The following is a 17,712-nucleotide window of genomic DNA, read 5'->3' on the forward strand; positions in this document are numbered from 1 at the left end:
CGACTGTGGAGGGGTGTTGGACGTGTGCTTGCATCTCAAGATTACCGCATGTGTCGACATACATGGGCCCCAGACCGTGTCTGCATGGTTTGAGCCCACAAGGCACAATATACAGAGTAGAGCCACCATTATGTATATTATAGAAAAGAGAAATATAGATGGCTGGGATGGAAAGTACCTATGGTGATCCGTACTTTGGGGTATATTTTTTTGGGAAACCCTATTATTCTGTTCTTTTTGTTCATCTGAGTTTTGAGTCCCTCATTGAAATCCTTTGAGACGTAGCGGACATTCTGAACCATCAGTGTCAAAATCCTGGATGTACAAAGGCAAAATATACTTTGATAAGATCTGCCAATGCGAGCCGAATAGCACCAATTGTGGCCCGATTGGCCGGAACTCTCGACGCCTATAACCTTGTACTTTGGTATATTGTACGAATATCGTACTTTGGGTGACTTTTCTAGTGCCTTTGATCTACCTCGGCATTGACATCGACGTGAACGGGGAACTGCCAAGATAAACTCTTCGTGGGGGTCCTGATAGTGGGCATTGATCCTCTTTTATTTTCTTCAGAAAAGAAGAAATTGGATCAGAAATATGAGGAAACGGAATGGTACAACATATGTAGGTAATGTGGTCCTCTTGCCTACGTACTAGCCTGGGCTCAGCGCATAAGAAGAAGAAAAGTGGAGAGTAGTGCGAGACATGAGCTGGCAATGGAGATTACGGAGTACTCCGTAGAGACTATAACATGCAGTGTAATATTAAGGTGGCAAGGATATATCCCACACGGAACTCCGCTTCTGTATCTTTGTCGTCTTATAGTCAAATGTTGCACGAATATGATGCATACCGCCAAAACTAGAAAAAGCAAAACAAGGGTACCTGAATAAAGATGTACATCTTCAGGCCTGGTCCACCAAAGTATACATCCGCCTTGCATTGGAGGCAACCAGTGATCCAGGTAGTGGGAAGTGGTGGAGGCCCTGAGCGCACCGTATTGCCAATCGATGCCACAATGCATCATGTAGGAACCAGATCTAGGCGATCCCTGCTCCATAGAACGAGAGCGAAAGATACGTTGTACAGAGCTCCACATAGTACCTATGTTGCCTCGATCGCGAACTCCACGGGGGAGCATATACCTGCTGTATGTGTATGCATGCATGCACCATGCACCTCAGAGAAGTCCCTCGAGTGTGACCCCTCAGATGCGGCGAATTTGAGTTCTAGAAATAGTCCCTACAACATACGTACAAAGTATGTACTATGCACCGCGGGCGCCTGCTAGATCTGTGTATTGAACAGCTATCCTTGCAGGAGCCGGTGGCGACTGCACCAGTCGGGGAATATATTCCAGCTAGAGAGCTGCTGCATGCTCGTTCCTGGGGTTGCGGGATTTTATCACTTTGGACTTTTGGACTTTTGGTGTTGTTTAGGTATTTCTTTTTCTCTCAAGTACTTTTGAACGGTAAACGCCTGCTGCCTATTCGGGTAATCAGGAGTGAACCTTACTCCCAAGATTATATCGTATTTTGTGCGAAGTGGACAGTCAGGCCTTGAGGTCCACAGGGCTTTTTGACTAACAATGATGATCATCTGCCCTTGCTGTTATGCCGTCTTTTGATATTAGATGATATCATGTATGGGGGATATCATGTATGGGGACAATAATTATTGTCCATCAACGCTCGTAGGCGGAGAGAGTACTCTGTATAGTGCCAAGTAATTCTTGAAATTAGCCTTCCTCTATCGAATAGACTAAAAGGACACAGCCCCTTCCGTCGTGGGATCAGTCTGACACGAGCCTGCATTTCAATGCTTGCTACTTAACTAGAACGAGTAGGAAATCATAGGTGCTCCAGTGGGGAGACAACACGCACAGTAGTGCACTGTACGGAATTTGAGAGGGGCGATTTAAAGTGGACACAGGACACATGGCAATAATAATCGAAGATCTAAAAAAAAAAAGTCCTTCTCCAAGAAGGCGAGAGAGGTCAATTTGCACTTGAGGAAGCCGATCGAATCATGCACCATGGCAAATATGCACCATAGACTAGGGACTCGTGGTATAGCAAGTCCCCTGGTCCTGGTTACCATGCTACAAAGTACGGAGTATACACAAAGGAGAAAATCTGGCATCGTGCATGAATTGGCGCTTTTAAGCGCTTGGCGACGATTCAGTATTTCAGTTGACTTCGAACATCTCAAATCAAAGACTCAAGTGATTCACTTAGGTAGATTAATAGTGTTCGAATAAGATTTCTCTAATTATAATGTCCCCTGTCACTGACAGTTGAAACTTGACAGGTCAAAAGGCGGCACGGGAGAGGTGACTATTGGGAATGATTTGGCAGGTCGAAGATGCTCATTGGCGCCAAGCGTACTGTAAGCTTTACGATAACATCGTGGAGGCGAAGAAGACCTGAGAGAATGGGACATGAATTTGTATACGGTGGCTTTGTCACACATGAGCCGCACGGGACGGGGATCCATCCGAGCTTGGAGTGTGTAATATCGAAAGAGGAACGAAAGTATCCATATGGTCACCGGACCACAAAGAACAGAGTACTAAGTTTGAGACATACCTAGGTAGTCTACAAAGTACGATAACTCAGATAGACAGAACCTCATCGGGCCCAGGGATCGGGATCAGAATTTAATCTTTGATCTCCAAAACTTTAAGATTTCGGTTTGTTAGGAGATCCGGAGAGAATATGCACGTCACTCAAAATGGCAAAAGGCAACAAAAAGGATGTGAAGATCACTGAGGTCCAGATCCGGGGAACTCTCGGAACAATGTACAAGTACGGAGTAGAGTTTGAACTGGTTCATGAGTTCCCCCTTCGAGTTACTGCAGATGGATCATAGGCGTGCGAAACTTAGTGTAAGCCACCGATCGAGTGCATATGCTTAGAGGAAAGGAGGAAATGAGTTTCAGATTGAAGAGCACGAAAGAGGGGGGATATTCAGGTGAGGTTATCTTTTTTTTCGGGAATTTGCGTAGAATGCATATAACTGCAAGTCCGTAATTTAGGCTTTATTTTTTGTCATTGTGACTGATAAATGATAGAATAATAGGGATTGGAAATACGAACGGGCAGAACGTGGGGACTAGTGCTCTCGATGGAGTCGCCATGAGGCAAGGTGATTGACTGTTGGTTGAGACGGGAAAGGAGAATATGACAGCTCTATTCCCACCATTATCCCACCATTGCTTCTTCGACACGCGGGAAAGAGCTAGGGATGAGTATTATATCATATATGGGGTACATTATTTGATATTATTAAAGAGACGAAATTGAAATTAATATGAACATAGGGCTTCGAATCTCCACTAGGGGAACGTGTCCATGTTTAGGGTTTTTAGGGCTTGGCTAGAAATAAATCAATAAAGTATCGATATTCATTTCTGACTTGTCAATTCTCTAACGTCTGTGTGTCAAAATATTTCAAATATTCTCCATCTTAATGATTCGCTGCCTGACAGTAAACGTACCCTGGTCATTGGGTCTCGTCCCAACTCGCTGGTTTCCTCGAGCGATCATCTCGTTTCGCCTGATCTATTCTGGTGATTCGCTTACCTGGCGACCATACATACCCCATTTGATGATATCCACCGTCAATCCTAACGCAGAGGCCGTCAATGGCGCTTATAGCCTCCTCGTAGATCAATTATAACCGACTCCATTGTATGGAACTATCATCCTTATTCTTAATGTATACCTCCTCGCATGTATCAGGTTGACACTCCCGCAGTCCTTGCTTGATTCTATTTACCTTAGGCGCAGTTTAAATTGACCAGAAGCGCCTCGAAGCGTATTAGCTTGATTATGGGTAGCCCCTTGATAATATCGCACGATCATAGAAGTTTCTCCTGACTATCTATGCAACATATCGAGGTGCATACTGAGATTGTGTTACAGCAAGCGTTTCACCATCGAGATCTCAGCGGGGATCTGATGATGAGTACGGACATAGCCGCGGATGTACGTAGATACTGTAGAATATGCAAGCAAATCTTGGTTACGTTTCAGTGTGTTTCCTTTCTTTTTCCTTTTCCGGCTTCATGCTCGCGAACGGTTCCCCTCCACACTCCGTATAAGTTATCCGAGAGTCTTGATAAAGAACCTCCAACGTCATTAATTGGGATAACTATTGATGCAAGGGCCATAATGCTTTTAAAAAAAAACCAAATCTTCCCCGTGTCGATCGCGACACCCAGCAACTCGGTGACAAATTAGGGGCCCTGGATCATCATGAACCTTCCTCTCGGGCTTGATTGTATTCCTCTCATTCGTTGATCCAACATGTTGGTACATATGTGAGGTTCGGTCCGTGCAGGATGTGACAGATACATCTGTGATACCGAATATAATTATTTTCCTTCTCTGGCACTTCTTCTTGGCCCAAGCGGGCACTAGCAAGTGGTCCAGAGCACCCACCCGGGATGCCCAACTTGCTTCCCCGTCGTTATGAAGCTGTGGGGCAAAAAATGCACCCTCTGTCTGTATGACATCCGAATTCCGCGCTTCATGTCTGTCGAGGATCGGCCCAGAGTGTGAATGGTTCCCCTCGCCTGGGTCCGGGAGGCCCTGAGATCTGGGAATGGTGAACAAAGTACTCTCCCCAATCTACATATAAACATGCACCCCAGCCCGCATGATATCCCTTTCCATGAACTATCTCACCCATTTTATACACTCGCCTCGTGTAGTTTTCAAATTTGCCTCACCTTCTCTGCCTTGTCTATAGTCCTGCCCCCTTTTATCCATTCCTGCTGTGCATATACAACTTTGCTTTTATCTGCACTCTCCTCGCCATTCAATTTACGACTCAGTCAGTCCGAATCTTCACAAGAACACGAATCAGCCGTGATCCTTAAGTACATATCGCCTCGGCATACTTTCAACCACTTCGACACACTCGCCACTGCACATATCACGCATTTCTCAACGGCCAACTATGATGTATGAAGAAATCAGCTCTATGACTGCCGATACCCCTCGCCGCTGCTCTCTGCCGTGAGTTAAATCACTGTCCCAATACCATCCTACATATCCTAACATGTATTCAAAGTTCTTTCAACTCCAGCACCAGCATGGCTGCCTCTGATGTGGGCGAGGAGCGTCGACTGCCTCCTCTTCCTCAGATTTTGCCCCTACCACCCCGCGGTCCTTTCAGTCCATTCAACGTGAAGGACGCTCTCATCCCTACCACCCCAGGGCCCCAGGACACTTTCCAATTCAAGTCAACTTGGGCGGCTGCAGAGCACATCATCACACCTCCCTCGCCGGCCAACTCCGCCGAAAGCTCCTGGCAAGAGTCCTTTGTCATGCAAAAGTCTAACTCGGTCGATTGGCCCAATGATCTCTCGCAAAACGAGATTATGGCTTTGGTGGCCCCACAGAACCTCAACCGCAAGGCTCCTCTACAGCAGCTCTGTGGCCGTAAGCGCAAGGGCAGCGCCCAATCTATTGAAGATGACCAGCGCGAGAAGCACCGCATCGCCGAGGGCAACCGACGCAGCAATCTCAGCGAGCTGCACCGCCAGTTAGACAGCCGTATCCACGATTTCTTCCTTGAGCGTGCAGGCTGGAATCCTTCCAAGAGCCTGACTCAATCTAAGGAGCACATCGTGCAAGGAGCCATCTACCTAGTCGACTTCATGCTTGCCATTATCGTCCACCTTATCCGCCAGGAACAGGTCACACCGCAGCTCTCAGAGAAGCTGCAGCCCCAGGTCCGCTGCATGCAGCTGCAGCAGCTAGTCAGCTCCCTGCAGCAGCAGAACCAAACTGCCCAGCAACAGCTGAAAGCCACCAAGGCCGAGAACGAGATGCTCGCTGATCGCAACCGTGCCCTCGAGTTCCAGCTCAAGTCCTACGAGCAGATGTTCCGCTCCCCCAAGTCCGAGAGCACCAGCCCCGGACCCCTCCTCGAGTTCCCCGAACACAAACGTCAGAAGAAGAACGGCCTACCTGGCATGCGGGTGCTCTGCGATGAGATTGCTGCCAGCATGCCCTCCGAGTCTTCCTATAGTTCTTCTTTCCACGACTCTTTGCCTAGCTCCACCTCGCAGTCCTTCGGCAGCTCCTATCTCACTCCCACCCCGCCTATGACTGGTCCTTCTTCTCCTGCCTTCCCTCCTTCCCAGTCTTCTTCTTTCTCATTCCCGGCGCCCTCTCGCCGCCCCTCTCATATTGCGTCTCCATAAAGCCGCAGTGGAGATTGATGATGCACGCCCCAATATTGAACACTGTTCCCTGATGATATCATGACTCCTTTTCCACCTTTTTGTCTGTGCTGCATCCTCTTTCCCACATGAGTCCCTTGCAGTAGTGGTTGCTCTCTCCCTTACTCTCGGATCAATTTGGCTTAGTCCTTCCGTCATCTTCCCGCTCCATGTGCATTTAGCGCCTGCATTGTGTAACAATATTTTCTTCGATCTTGGGGATGAACAAGTAACCCTCAATCTGCTCGAGTCATTTTCCTTTGTTGATTGATTTTGGTGTTTTGGTGTCTCCTTCCGTCTTTTATTTTCTTGGACAAAATGTTGGCTTTTTTCCTTACTCTTTTCTCTTGTCCTTTGGCGTTGTTTACACAATGGATATATGTGTTCCGGTGGATATATTTTGGCTTTTGTTTATTTCCTTTATTTCCTTTGTCACTTTCTCCTCTTTTTCTATGTCTATAGCTATGACTCAATGGATCATATTCGATAAAAATCTTGCTCTTCTGTAAATAATAGTAGTTGGGTTAGACTGTAAAACGCGCTGAATGGTACCGTGTAAAAGTATCAGACATGGAGTGGTTTAAAGCACATTGGGTATGATTTGAGTCCGTCCTGCCATTTCCCATATAACCATTTGTTGATGATACATAGGTCAGTTTTATCTCCTATACTGGGCTATATTGCTATGCTCTCCTGGTGCTAGCGCAAGTTTGTTTTGAGAAGTGGGCTCCAATGTATATATATATATATATATATATACTATAATCCCTCCGTCTATATAGACTGCAATACACGATGTATTATCTTAACAAGTTTCACCACAGGAATTGTGAGAACGCCGAATTCTTATGTTATCGATTTGAACACAATATTTTACGTATTTAGGTATTTCCCCCTCTTCGGATAGTTCAAACATATTGCCTTTGCCTAAGCATTCTTGGATACTGGGCCTACGACATAAGAATGCAAACAATGTTCCAAGTGGTATCGTGGATTTCTTGCCGGGGGCGAATCAACTGTCGATCAACGGCCGTCTCAGGTGTCAGCTAGTGGAGACCAGTCCAGACTTTGCGAAACGGACAAGTGTTCTCCTAGGCGATTTGGATGGTGGGTGGGAGGTTGAATTGCTTTTTTCTTCTTTCAAATGAGTACAACATAGTCGTTCAAAATTATACTGATTGTCATTTCAAATGTAGAAATAGAGGTGCATATAGTATGCTGTGCTATAAGATATGTATGGTTGGGTCCAGGCCATGTCTCACTTTAACCTCGTGTTGGAGATTTCACTGTCATTTTCAATTTGCTTTTTACCCCGTACTCCGTACTTTTCATTTGATTTGAAATGGAATTCTAGAAGGAAAAAAAAGAAAAAAAAAATAGGGGGAAATCCGTAGAATTACAACTTGGCAGATTAAAATGAGAGAAAGGCTGAAATTTAAGACAAAATAAGATCAAAGTACTGTATGTGTATACGCAATCCCTGCAGCAAAACTAAGACAGAGTACAGAGTATGGAGTAGAATGTACAACACATTTAGTACATGTAGTTGACAGAGACGATATAACTAGTGATTATTCATGTCAATCTAATTAGCCCCTAAGTTCATAGGGTTCTAGACGATCATGGCTATAAATAAAAATAAAGAAAAAGGTCTCGGCAACGTGTATTAGGGGGACTGTCAAAGTGAATAACCTGATATGTTTAATTAATCTAGTAAACTAGATAGTAAAATAGACTTAATAACTGTTTAATCATAACATTCTACTAAGAAGTTTTGTAGAAATGTAGAAATGTAGTTGTCTTGACTGATATTAGCCGTTCTTGGCAAGCAATCGCATTTCCCCCGTTCCCGATCCTATTTTCTCCCTATCAACCCTTCACTTCATCCTTCTCGATCCTCCTTCGCCACATTCGTTCGGGGGGTTTACGAGTGTTTGAGACGGGAGCGCCCCTGAAATTCTACACATTTACTTTCATCATGTTGTTGCCAAAGGGCGGTGTTAATTGGAAATCGGCCAAGGCCAGATTGCCGCCATGGAGGGCAATCATCGTTTTATTAACACGGACTCGCTTCTTGGTGTCCATAGCCTTAACGGGTCTACTCATCCTCATGTGGCGCGGTGTAAGCAGGTCTGCATCAGAAATGCAAAGGTGAGCCGAAACACACAATCCATCCGGAAACCATACTGACTCGACGTCAACAGCTTCTACTGCTATGGTTCTAGCAAGTCACCCATGGAGATGTCCATCAACGAGATGGTCGAATGGAGTGCACACGCCCAGACCCCCGTCCTCTTCAACCGCCACGAACCTTACGAAGTCAACTCCACCTCCATCGTCGATCTCAACCTGAACCCGATCAAGTCTACCTCCAAGGCCGCTCTAAACCACGAACGCGTACTCATCCTCACTCCTCTTCGTGACGCCGCTCCCTACCTGGCGAAATACTTCGACCTCCTTTACAAACTGTCTTACCCACACGATTTGATCGATCTGGCCTTCCTCGTCGGTGACTGCAAGGACGACACCCTCGCAAACCTCGCCTCCGAACTCGATCGCATCCAGAACCATGCCGAGGAGAAAGTTCGTTTCCGCAGTGCAACCGTTATTCAGAAGGATTTCGGTGCCGACGTTGAGATGACCGTGGAGGAGCGACACTCGTTCGCCGCACAGGGTCCACGACGCAAGGCTATTGCCCGTGCCCGGAACTACCTTCTCTACTCGGCTCTGAAGGCCGATCACTCCTGGGTGTACTGGCGGGACGTGGACATTACCGACTGCCCCGAGCGTATCCTGGAGGACTTTATGGCCCACGATAAAGACATCCTCGTGCCAAGTATGTGATTTTGATTGGAATTTGGGTCGCAGGTCGAACAGCTAGCTGACAAGTGATTTTTTATATTTAGACATTTGGTTCCACCGTTACAACCAGGATGGCCACGATATCGAGGGTCGCTGTATGTATACCCACTGACATTATGTGTGCTATGCAGATCGCTGACATCTTGACTCCTAGTTGACTACAACTCATGGATCGAATCCGACAAGGGCCGCCGCCTGCGCGCGTCTCTACCTACCGACACCGTCCTGGCCGAAGGCTACAAAGAGTACGACACCGGCCGCACCTACCTGGTCAGCATGGGCGACTGGCGAAACAACAAGGATGATGAGGTGGAGCTTGACGGAATTGGTGGTGTCAATATCCTTGTCAAGGCCGATGTGCACCGCTCCGGAATTAACTTCCCCGCATACGCCTTCGAGAACCAAGCCGAGACTGAAGGTTTCGCCCGCATGGCCAAGCGAGCTGGCTACCAGGTGGTCGGACTGCCCAACTACGTGGTATGGCACATTGATACCGACGAGAAGCCTGGTAACCTTGGAGACCGTAAAGCGTTCTAGTTTCCGCCTGCATTCCGTCCGCCCGAAATCTCGCTTGGGATCAAGTTGATCTTTGATCCCACCCCGTCCTCAAACATCCACCATTATCCATTGCCGCCCGTGTGTTGCCTTCCCGATCATTATCCGAAGCCTTTAACCACGGCGGATTTCACTTCTTCCCTGGCCCATTTTCTTTTCCAATTTTTTCTTCTCTTTTTGGATGGATGTTTCGCGACGGAAAGCCTAATGACTTCCCTAATACAGTATCTTCGTGCCGCGTTCTAGGGAGTGTGTGTATTTGTTACCTTGGCGCTACGGGGGAAAATGTTGTTTGGCGGGTCACAGGTCTATAGAGTTCGCCAGTTCCCCAGGCCTCGGTATACCGAATTTGTGTCTGGGGCACACATCCCGAGTTGTGGGGATGTGTGTATATCCCATGTACACTCGAGTGATTCAATCTCGATCATCCGTTGCGCATACCTACATTAGGGACCGAGAACCGGACCGTTTACTGTCATGTGTTTTCTTGTTTCCAAATTTGATTCTGATTCTGCTATGCAGGTCACCTCCAAGTTGTTCTTTTATCTTCATATTTTTTTCGTTATGTCATATGCTGAGGTGGCGTCCTTGAATTTTTTTTTTTGAGATGAGAGGCAGATATCAGGCCAACTCAGTTGAAATCCAGATGTTGTGTGATGGGTCTAGATTTATTGCAGAGGAAGCAAGGCATATATCCGCGCTGCACTGGCATAACTGCCGAGTTTCATGTATATAATCAATTGCACGATTTCGATTCCTGCAAAAAGCACAAGCCGTATGCTCTAGTAACACTAACGAGTAGTTTAATGAAGGTCTCCTAGCACCGACCTCAGCCCCTAGGCTAGTTGAAGCTCATGTTTCTTTGGCAAACTCGAAACATATTCTTTAGAGCTGTATCGAATATTCAGCGGTCTGTTTTGCGACACGGGATAATTTCTTATTGAATGCTCTCACGTATAGCCCTTTTGTATTCTGTTAGCTTCAAAATTCCCAAGGAACATGGAGATAATGTGGAACATTTTCAAGCAAAACCAGCTGGATACCTTGTAAGAAATGGGGCCAAAACATCCCAAACGCAACGTAATCATCTCAACCATCTTGCTTTTGCCTGACTTTAGCAAGACTGAGATCCAAAAGATGAGAGGATATCGTCACTACTAAACAACCTTTTTTGTACCAAGGCGCCTCCAATCCGCCTAATATTGTCGCTGTCTTTTCTTAAGACGGAGGTGCATCGTTGGGCCCAAGCTTTGTTGACCCAGCATAGGATCTACAGGATCACCACTATAACCGGCCCTAGTTTCACTTTCTCAGATGAAGCAGACCACACGATGCCTCCCGTATCTAAAACATGCCAGAGTTGTGCGGATTCCAAGGTGCGATGTGTCCGGGATACCGACATCGCCGCGTGTAACCGGTAGGAATCTGGATAGAACAAACTCTCTGTGGAAGAAGACTGGAGCTTATCTAAACTATGCAGATGCTGCCGTTTGGGAAAAGAGTGTCTATATCGCCAAACTGGTCGTCGGTTTAATGGCTTCCAAAAGGACCGGTGAGCAGGCTTTTTATGACGATGATATGGTTTATTCACATCTAACCCATAACCTAGTAAGATCGCGGCTCTCGAGTCAAAAATCAATGAACTTAAAGCCGGGCGTGCTGGTTTAGAAGAAAATGATAACAACACGAGCACGCGTAGCACATCATTAGCTGATGGCGATGCTGCGCTTGAAGATATCATCAGCCGAGACTTACTTGACATCGAGACCGCCGAAAAGTACCTAAGCGCATTCAAGACCAAACTGACCCCACACTTCCCATTTGTGGTTGTGCCCCCTGATGTCTCTGTCGAGCAGCTCCGCCAGGAGAAGCCATTCCTATGCTTAGCAATCCTTGCATCAGCTTCCTACGAGAACATGCCACTGCAACGGGCTCTAGGGGATGAAGTCAAGAAAGTCGTCGCATCACGCATGGTCATCGGTGGGGAAATCTCCTTTGAGTTGCTACAAGGACTGTTGGTGTTCCTCGCATGGTAAATGCCAGCCTATCAATACGTTGATATCGTGATCGCATCTGACAACATATGGCAGGTCGCATTATCACTCACGGCCACACCGTTATACTCAATTCCTCCAATTGGCTATAAGCCTCATGATAGATCTGCGGTTGGACCGTCCGCCACAAACACGGACGTGGAAGACAGAGTTGCGCTTTGGGCTGCAATATAATTTGCAGAATCAGACGTTCAGTCGGCCTTCTTGGGGAAGCAACGAGCAGAGGGCTGTCTTGGGCTGTTATTATTTATCGTCATCGTGAGTTGCTATACCATCCGGGATTATTGGATAGTGACTGAAAGTTACCTCGCCTTAGGATTGCGATGCTTGTGCAAAAGAAATCTACTATTCTGCGTTATCCGTACCAGGAAGAGTGTTGCAAGGCTATCCACGAAGCCAACGAGTATCCTCACGACAAATACATCAGTTATGTGACACAGCTCCAATTTATTGCAGAAAAAGTCGACCATCTATCTGCAAAGCATGGACTTGACTTGGAAACGCCTGGATCGGGGTCAGAGCTCTATATCGCCAATCTAAAGTCAGATCTGGAGGCATTCTACCGTCATCTACCCTTCGACATCACCGAAAGCTGTAAGTCCCAACAGAACACCGGGCTCACTTTATAAAAGAGATTTGACACTAACTTACAGCTGTAAATGAAGCTCTTCTTGCGATACAATATCACGCGACAGGGCTTGGCCTATACCAACTAGCTCTCAATATGACCAACCAAGAGCCCCAATCACCTTTTGACTGCAACTCCTGGAGAGAGGAAATGTCATTATCGGCGTATATCTCAGCCAGTTCGATCCTCAATCTGTACATTCGACTTCCGCACAACGGGGAAGTCGGATTCAACAATACGCAATGGGTACAAATAGCATTTGCCTTGCTAGTTGCCTATCGACACACCGTGGCAGCATCCAAGCCAAATCAAATTGCTGCCTTCCTAGATACTCTTTCAAAATTGAGATCGAGGATTGAAGCATTGTCTACTTCTGACGTAGATAAAAACGGCACTCGAGATATTTTCTTCAACTTTAGGAACCGTATAGTTCAAATCGAGAACTGGCTCGGGGGACATAATAGACAAGAAGATGATGCTCACGGCGAGGAGAGCCTTGAAGAATTTCAGCACACGTCATGTTTGGAGCCGACACACTTTGACGGGTTTATGGAGGCTGCAGAGGCTGCGGAGCATCTTGATATCCCTCTTGTGGATTCATTTTCATCTTCGACGGAGGACTTACAAATCCCCCATGATTTTCTCTCTGCGTCTTCCTTTGAGCAGATTATGCGTGACTGGGTATGATTATGGATTCAACATCTCATTTTACCAGCCTAACTCCTTATAAATCTTCTCTCTCTTCGTATCATACCCTCCAGCTTGAAGGCAAAATGATGGTCAAAATTGAAAAGATCAAACAGATGCCGAAAAGACATGAACAAAGGCCCCAATGCGAGAAATAAAGTGAGCATGCAGCAGTGCTAGGATTGTATAAGGTGCGATGATCTAATGCCTCTACGTATCGCCGAGCCGATCTATACAACCCGCCAAGATCTTCAGCATCACCGACCCGATCTTGGATATAAAAGAGATATGGAGGAAGCAAGAATCCAAAACCAAAACCAAATCAATTGTGATTCTTTCGAAATGACCTCAATCTCCCACGCTTCAGTATTCCTTTTGCTCTTTGCTTCGGCTCTGTCTTTCACTCCATGTCCACTCCTCGGCCCTGCATTTCCTCCGTTCTTTCTCGATACAAATGACAAAATCATTGCAAATGCCCTGCAAAATCTCACGCAGGAGTTTGACACACTAGTCACAAAAAATACTGGTGCTCATGGGGATATCTCGCCAAACACTACCTTTAGCATCGCCCTGTTCTCGTCCGACACCGGGAATGTCGAAGACGAGCCCTTCTTCTGGCAATATCACCACACAGCCCCTACATTGAACCAGTCTTCAGTAGGATCTTACGTCGTGGACAAAGACAGCATTTATCGTATTGGTGGTCTCACTGAGGTCTTCACTGTGTGGAGTCTTCTTCTCATTGGAGATGGAGACCAGGTCTTTGACGACCCTGTTACCAAATACCTCCCTGAGTTGGTTGATGCTACAAGACAAGAGATGATTGGACATGTAATGTGGGATGATGTTACTGTCGGTCAACTTGCGAGTCATATGTCTGGAATTGCAAGGGACTGTAAGTACACCGAACAGGAATATGGTTGATGATCAAAACTAATTCATGAACAGATTGCTCGAAGGATGTGACTTTGCAAACAGGTCCTGTCGAGGCAGGACTACCTCCACGCCAGGCTATCCACATGCGTTGCTGTGATAATGGTTCTAGGTGTGATAGCAGCGGTATTGTTTTCAAGTCTGTGCCTACTATCTATGCATACTAATCTCTTCATAGATTTCATTCGTCACATGGCCAACAAAACTCGCGTAGCTCCAGCTGGGGGAACCCCCAGCTATTCCAACATGGCATTCCAGCTTCTTGGCTACATAGTTGAAAAGCGCACAGGCAAGCCATTCAGCAAAGTCCTCCAACACGACATCTTTGACGTCCTAGGCATGACTGAAACCTCAATCTTTGCGCCAGAAAAAACCACTGCAGGAATTATTCCCGTGAGTAAAGAAGCCAGTGGATGGTTAGCACGCCACGAAAGCGACAAAGCGTAAGTCCATATTCTTTCCACACATCAATCATCAATCTAACAGCGCATCCACTCCAGATCAAAATCTCTTTTCTCTAGCATTAAAGATCTCGCAACAGCCGGCCAAGCAATCCTAAACTCAACTCTCCTCGGCAAACCCCAAACAAATCGCTGGTTCAAGCCAGTCTCTCACACCTCCAACCCATCCAACTCCATCGGATCCCCATGGGTGATATACAGCGCCGGCTCATACCCCGACACATCCATGGTAGACATCTACACGGTTCTCAGCAACGAAGGCAACGACGAGAGCCTCTACAGCTCATACCTCGGCTTGGTCCCGGACTTCGGTGTCGGCTTTGCCATTCTCTCGGCTGACAACGAGGCCCCGGCAGATCTCAACGCGCACGCGGATATCATCGGTGATGTCGTGTTAGGGGCATTGATGAAAACGGCTATCGAGCAGGCAGCCGAGGATTTTGGGGGCGCATACAAGGCGCCCGACCTTAATTCATCTATTGCTGTTGAATACGACAGTTTGCCTGGTTTGTATATCCAGGAGTTTGTTAGTAATGGCACCGACTTTCGTGCAACACTCGCTGGGATCATGGGTATTGCGAAACCGGCGGATCTGAGTATTCGATTGTATCCTGTACAACTGGTTCAAGACTTTGGCTCTGGTTCTAGACAGGCTTTTAGAGCGGTCTTTCAGGATATGACTGAGCTGGCGGATAATGACACTCCGACTTGTGTGTCCTGGCTAGACCTTGATAGACTCCAATATGGAGGTCGTGGTTTGGACGAGTTCATCTTTTCTTTGAATCAGAGTGGTCAGGCTGTCAGTGTTGAGATTCCAGCTTTGCAAGTCTCACTGAGAAAGAACTAGCAAGAGAGAGAATGTTTGTGTAACAAAAACTGGACGAATATAAATATGCACGTGACCCATTCGGTGCATCTACTTCAGGGGCCTAAGCTCATAAAAGCGGCTCAAATAGGAAAGTCCCTAGGGAAAAACTCGGTATATACCAATTATAGGCGCATACATACCTTTGTATAACCCCCAAATCAACAATCCAATACATTCCATTTCACGATGCCATTCCGTCTCACCCGCGTCCTCAACAAAGCCCCCGCTTTCCCCCACGCGCGGCGACCGCTCCTCCGTGTCCCGCCACATTTGTTCTCCCCCTCGGCTTCAATCCAAACCTCCCATACTAGAAAATCAATATTCCAATCCCGCAATATGTCTTCCGCACCTGCTAAGAAAGAGTTCCTCTGCATCCTGCCCGATAAGCCCGGTGCGCAGGCGAAGCGTCTTGAGGTTCGGCCGTGAGTCTTTCCCTATCATCTGGAATACACGTGCGATATGGATGAGTCTTGCTAATTTGGTCAGTAAGCACCTCGAGGGCGTTATGCCGCACGTTGCGGCTGGCAATTTTGTTGCCGGTGGTATGTGACTCACTTTTATCTTTGTGTTATCTTTTGTCGATGTAGTGCCATGGAAGGGTTTCAAGTACTGACGTGGATTGTTTTTTGTCTAGGCGCAATGCTCAATGCCCACCCCGCCGATGGCGAGACCCCCTCCTTCAAGGGAAGCATGATGCTTGCTGTTGCAGAGAATGAAGCTGAGGTGCTTGAGCTTCTTAACAAGGATATCTATGTCACTGCTGGTGTGTGGGATATGGAGAAGGCTCAGATTATCCCGGTATGTTACACAAGAGGAGGGCGGTTTTTTCCTGCCCATTGCTAACCTGTCTCCTGACTTAGTTTAAGTCTGCTGTTCGTCTGGCTTTGTAGGTTGCATATTTAGTTTTATCTTTGCATTGGGTCTGGGGCTTGAGGTTTGTCGTTTGATATATTGAATGAAAGCGACTGCTCAGTGAGGTTGCACTGCATCTAGCCTTTTAGTTTTGCCAAGTAGTTCTGTTCTACTTGTAAGGATATACTAGCTTGGTTGAGAAAACGTAAGCAATGCCGGGAAAGGATAGATACGGTTAGCTTAGTTCTTTTGTCTAATATTCGGGTATGGATATGATATCCCGATTAGAATAAGCCGAGAGGAACTATACTCTGGCTTCGTCTCCGCTAACTCCGCGGGAATAGGGTAGAAGAATGTAGTAGAATAGGGCGATAAGCATATATGGTATTCGAATGGAACACATAACATCAAATTGATAATAGATCGCCATGGTTATTCTCTCCACTATTTGATATCATTGCCAAACAATTGGCTATCGAAGAGGCGGAAAACAAGACAGTGACCGGGCGAGTCCACCGCGGAGAACTTGAGTGGTGCACAGGGGTCGCCACCCCTGAGAACTGATATCACCAGCACGCACTCTCACTGGCACAGAGATATAATACCCCAACTTTTCCCATTTGGCGCATCATTCAAGTATCACAATTGAAGGAAGACAAGAGATAAAAGTGAACGTCATCTTTGTCATCTCCGACGACCGGCGGATCCGGCCAAAGAGAGTACCCCATTAGGCCTAGCGTGCTTATCTAAGGTCCGATCAGATTATTTATGAATTCATCACTTCCACTCCCTATCAGATCCATCTTTTTTTCGCCTTCAACACATATCATCCGTGAAAATCAATACCCCATCAAATACTCATTATAATTCACAATGTTCAAGCGCCTCGTCACCGTTGTCCCCCGCGTCGGGTCTGTCGCAACTCGCAGCGCCCTTTCTCCCCTCACCGGCCTGCAGTCCGCTCAACCCGCCATCCGCCGTGCTGCTCCCGCCCCAGCTCAACAGCGCAGAGGATACCACGAGAAGGTCCTTGATCACTACAACAACCCCCGAAATGTCGGTTCCATGCAGAAGGGTGACCAGGACGTTGGCACTGGTCTCGTCGGTGCGCCCGCCTGTGGCGATGTCATGAAGTTGCAGATCCGCGTGAACAAGGATTCCGGCCGTATCGACGATGTCGTCTTCAAGACTTTCGGCTGTGGTAGTGCTATCGCTTCTTCCAGTTATCTTACCGAGCTCGTTCGCGGTATGACCCTCGATGAGGCTGGCAAGGTTAAGAACACCGATGTGGCGAAGGAGTTGTGTCTCCCTCCTGTCAAGCGTATGTCTTCTGTGATTGATTTGATTTGATCATATGCTAACATATATCTAGTGCACTGCTCTATGCTTGCCGAGGATGCTATCAAATCTGCGATTGCGAACTACTACACCAAGAACCCCAACACCCGTACCACAGATCTGTCTGGGACGGGCGGCGTCATTCCTGACGTCAAGGTTGAGACTGCTGCTACTGTTTAATTTATTTCTCATTGCTTTGACTGTGTGAGCTTGCCAGATGGACTCTCTATCTGTAT

General features: G+C 46.9%; 6 protein-coding genes across 6 annotated transcripts; all 6 read left to right on the top strand.

The window, feature by feature from the left end:
* Positions 1–4,971: 4,971 nt before the first annotated feature.
* On the top strand, positions 4,972–6,220 carry N7517_005417 (putative HLH DNA binding domain protein; the record flags this gene model as incomplete). The annotated part of the gene is made up of 2 exons (XM_056723147.1): positions 4,972–5,027; positions 5,083–6,220. The coding sequence occupies 2 exons, from the start codon at positions 4,972–4,974 to the stop codon at positions 6,218–6,220; spliced, it is 1,194 nt and encodes a 397-aa protein (XP_056579397.1).
* Positions 6,221–8,216: 1,996 nt separating this feature from the next.
* On the top strand, positions 8,217–9,637 carry N7517_005418 (ANP1/MMN9/VAN1 family protein; the record flags this gene model as incomplete). The annotated part of the gene is made up of 4 exons (XM_056723148.1): positions 8,217–8,389; positions 8,443–9,074; positions 9,145–9,195; positions 9,255–9,637. 4 exons carry the CDS (start codon positions 8,217–8,219, stop codon positions 9,635–9,637), a joined length of 1,239 nt encoding a protein of 412 aa, XP_056579398.1.
* A 1,332-nt stretch (positions 9,638–10,969) lies between these two features.
* N7517_005419 (fungal specific transcription factor domain-containing protein) lies at positions 10,970–13,024 on the top strand (the record flags this gene model as incomplete). The annotated part of the gene is made up of 5 exons (XM_056723149.1): positions 10,970–11,031; positions 11,265–11,687; positions 11,746–11,967; positions 12,026–12,303; positions 12,363–13,024. 5 exons carry the CDS (start codon positions 10,970–10,972, stop codon positions 13,022–13,024), a joined length of 1,647 nt encoding a protein of 548 aa, XP_056579399.1.
* Positions 13,025–13,366: 342 nt separating this feature from the next.
* Positions 13,367–15,265, top strand: N7517_005420 (serine hydrolase domain-containing protein; the record flags this gene model as incomplete). The annotated part of the gene is made up of 4 exons (XM_056723150.1): positions 13,367–13,919; positions 13,973–14,083; positions 14,136–14,400; positions 14,458–15,265. 4 exons carry the CDS (start codon positions 13,367–13,369, stop codon positions 15,263–15,265), a joined length of 1,737 nt encoding a protein of 578 aa, XP_056579400.1.
* A 357-nt stretch (positions 15,266–15,622) lies between these two features.
* On the top strand, positions 15,623–16,176 carry N7517_005421 (uncharacterized protein; the record flags this gene model as incomplete). Its single annotated transcript, XM_056723151.1, has 4 exons — positions 15,623–15,708; positions 15,773–15,828; positions 15,921–16,084; positions 16,147–16,176. The coding sequence occupies 4 exons, from the start codon at positions 15,623–15,625 to the stop codon at positions 16,174–16,176; spliced, it is 336 nt and encodes a 111-aa protein (XP_056579401.1).
* An 835-nt stretch (positions 16,177–17,011) lies between these two features.
* N7517_005422 (iron-sulfur cluster assembly scaffold protein) lies at positions 17,012–17,656 on the top strand (the record flags this gene model as incomplete). Its single annotated transcript, XM_056723152.1, has 2 exons — positions 17,012–17,459; positions 17,511–17,656. 2 exons carry the CDS (start codon positions 17,012–17,014, stop codon positions 17,654–17,656), a joined length of 594 nt encoding a protein of 197 aa, XP_056579402.1.
* Between the last annotated feature and the right edge of the window lie 56 nt (positions 17,657–17,712).

Source organism: Penicillium concentricum (genome assembly GCF_028827145.1).
Source record: "Penicillium concentricum strain IBT 3081 chromosome Unknown utg000002l_segment0_segment0, whole genome shotgun sequence".
Lineage (NCBI taxonomy): Eukaryota > Fungi > Ascomycota > Eurotiomycetes > Eurotiales > Aspergillaceae > Penicillium > Penicillium concentricum.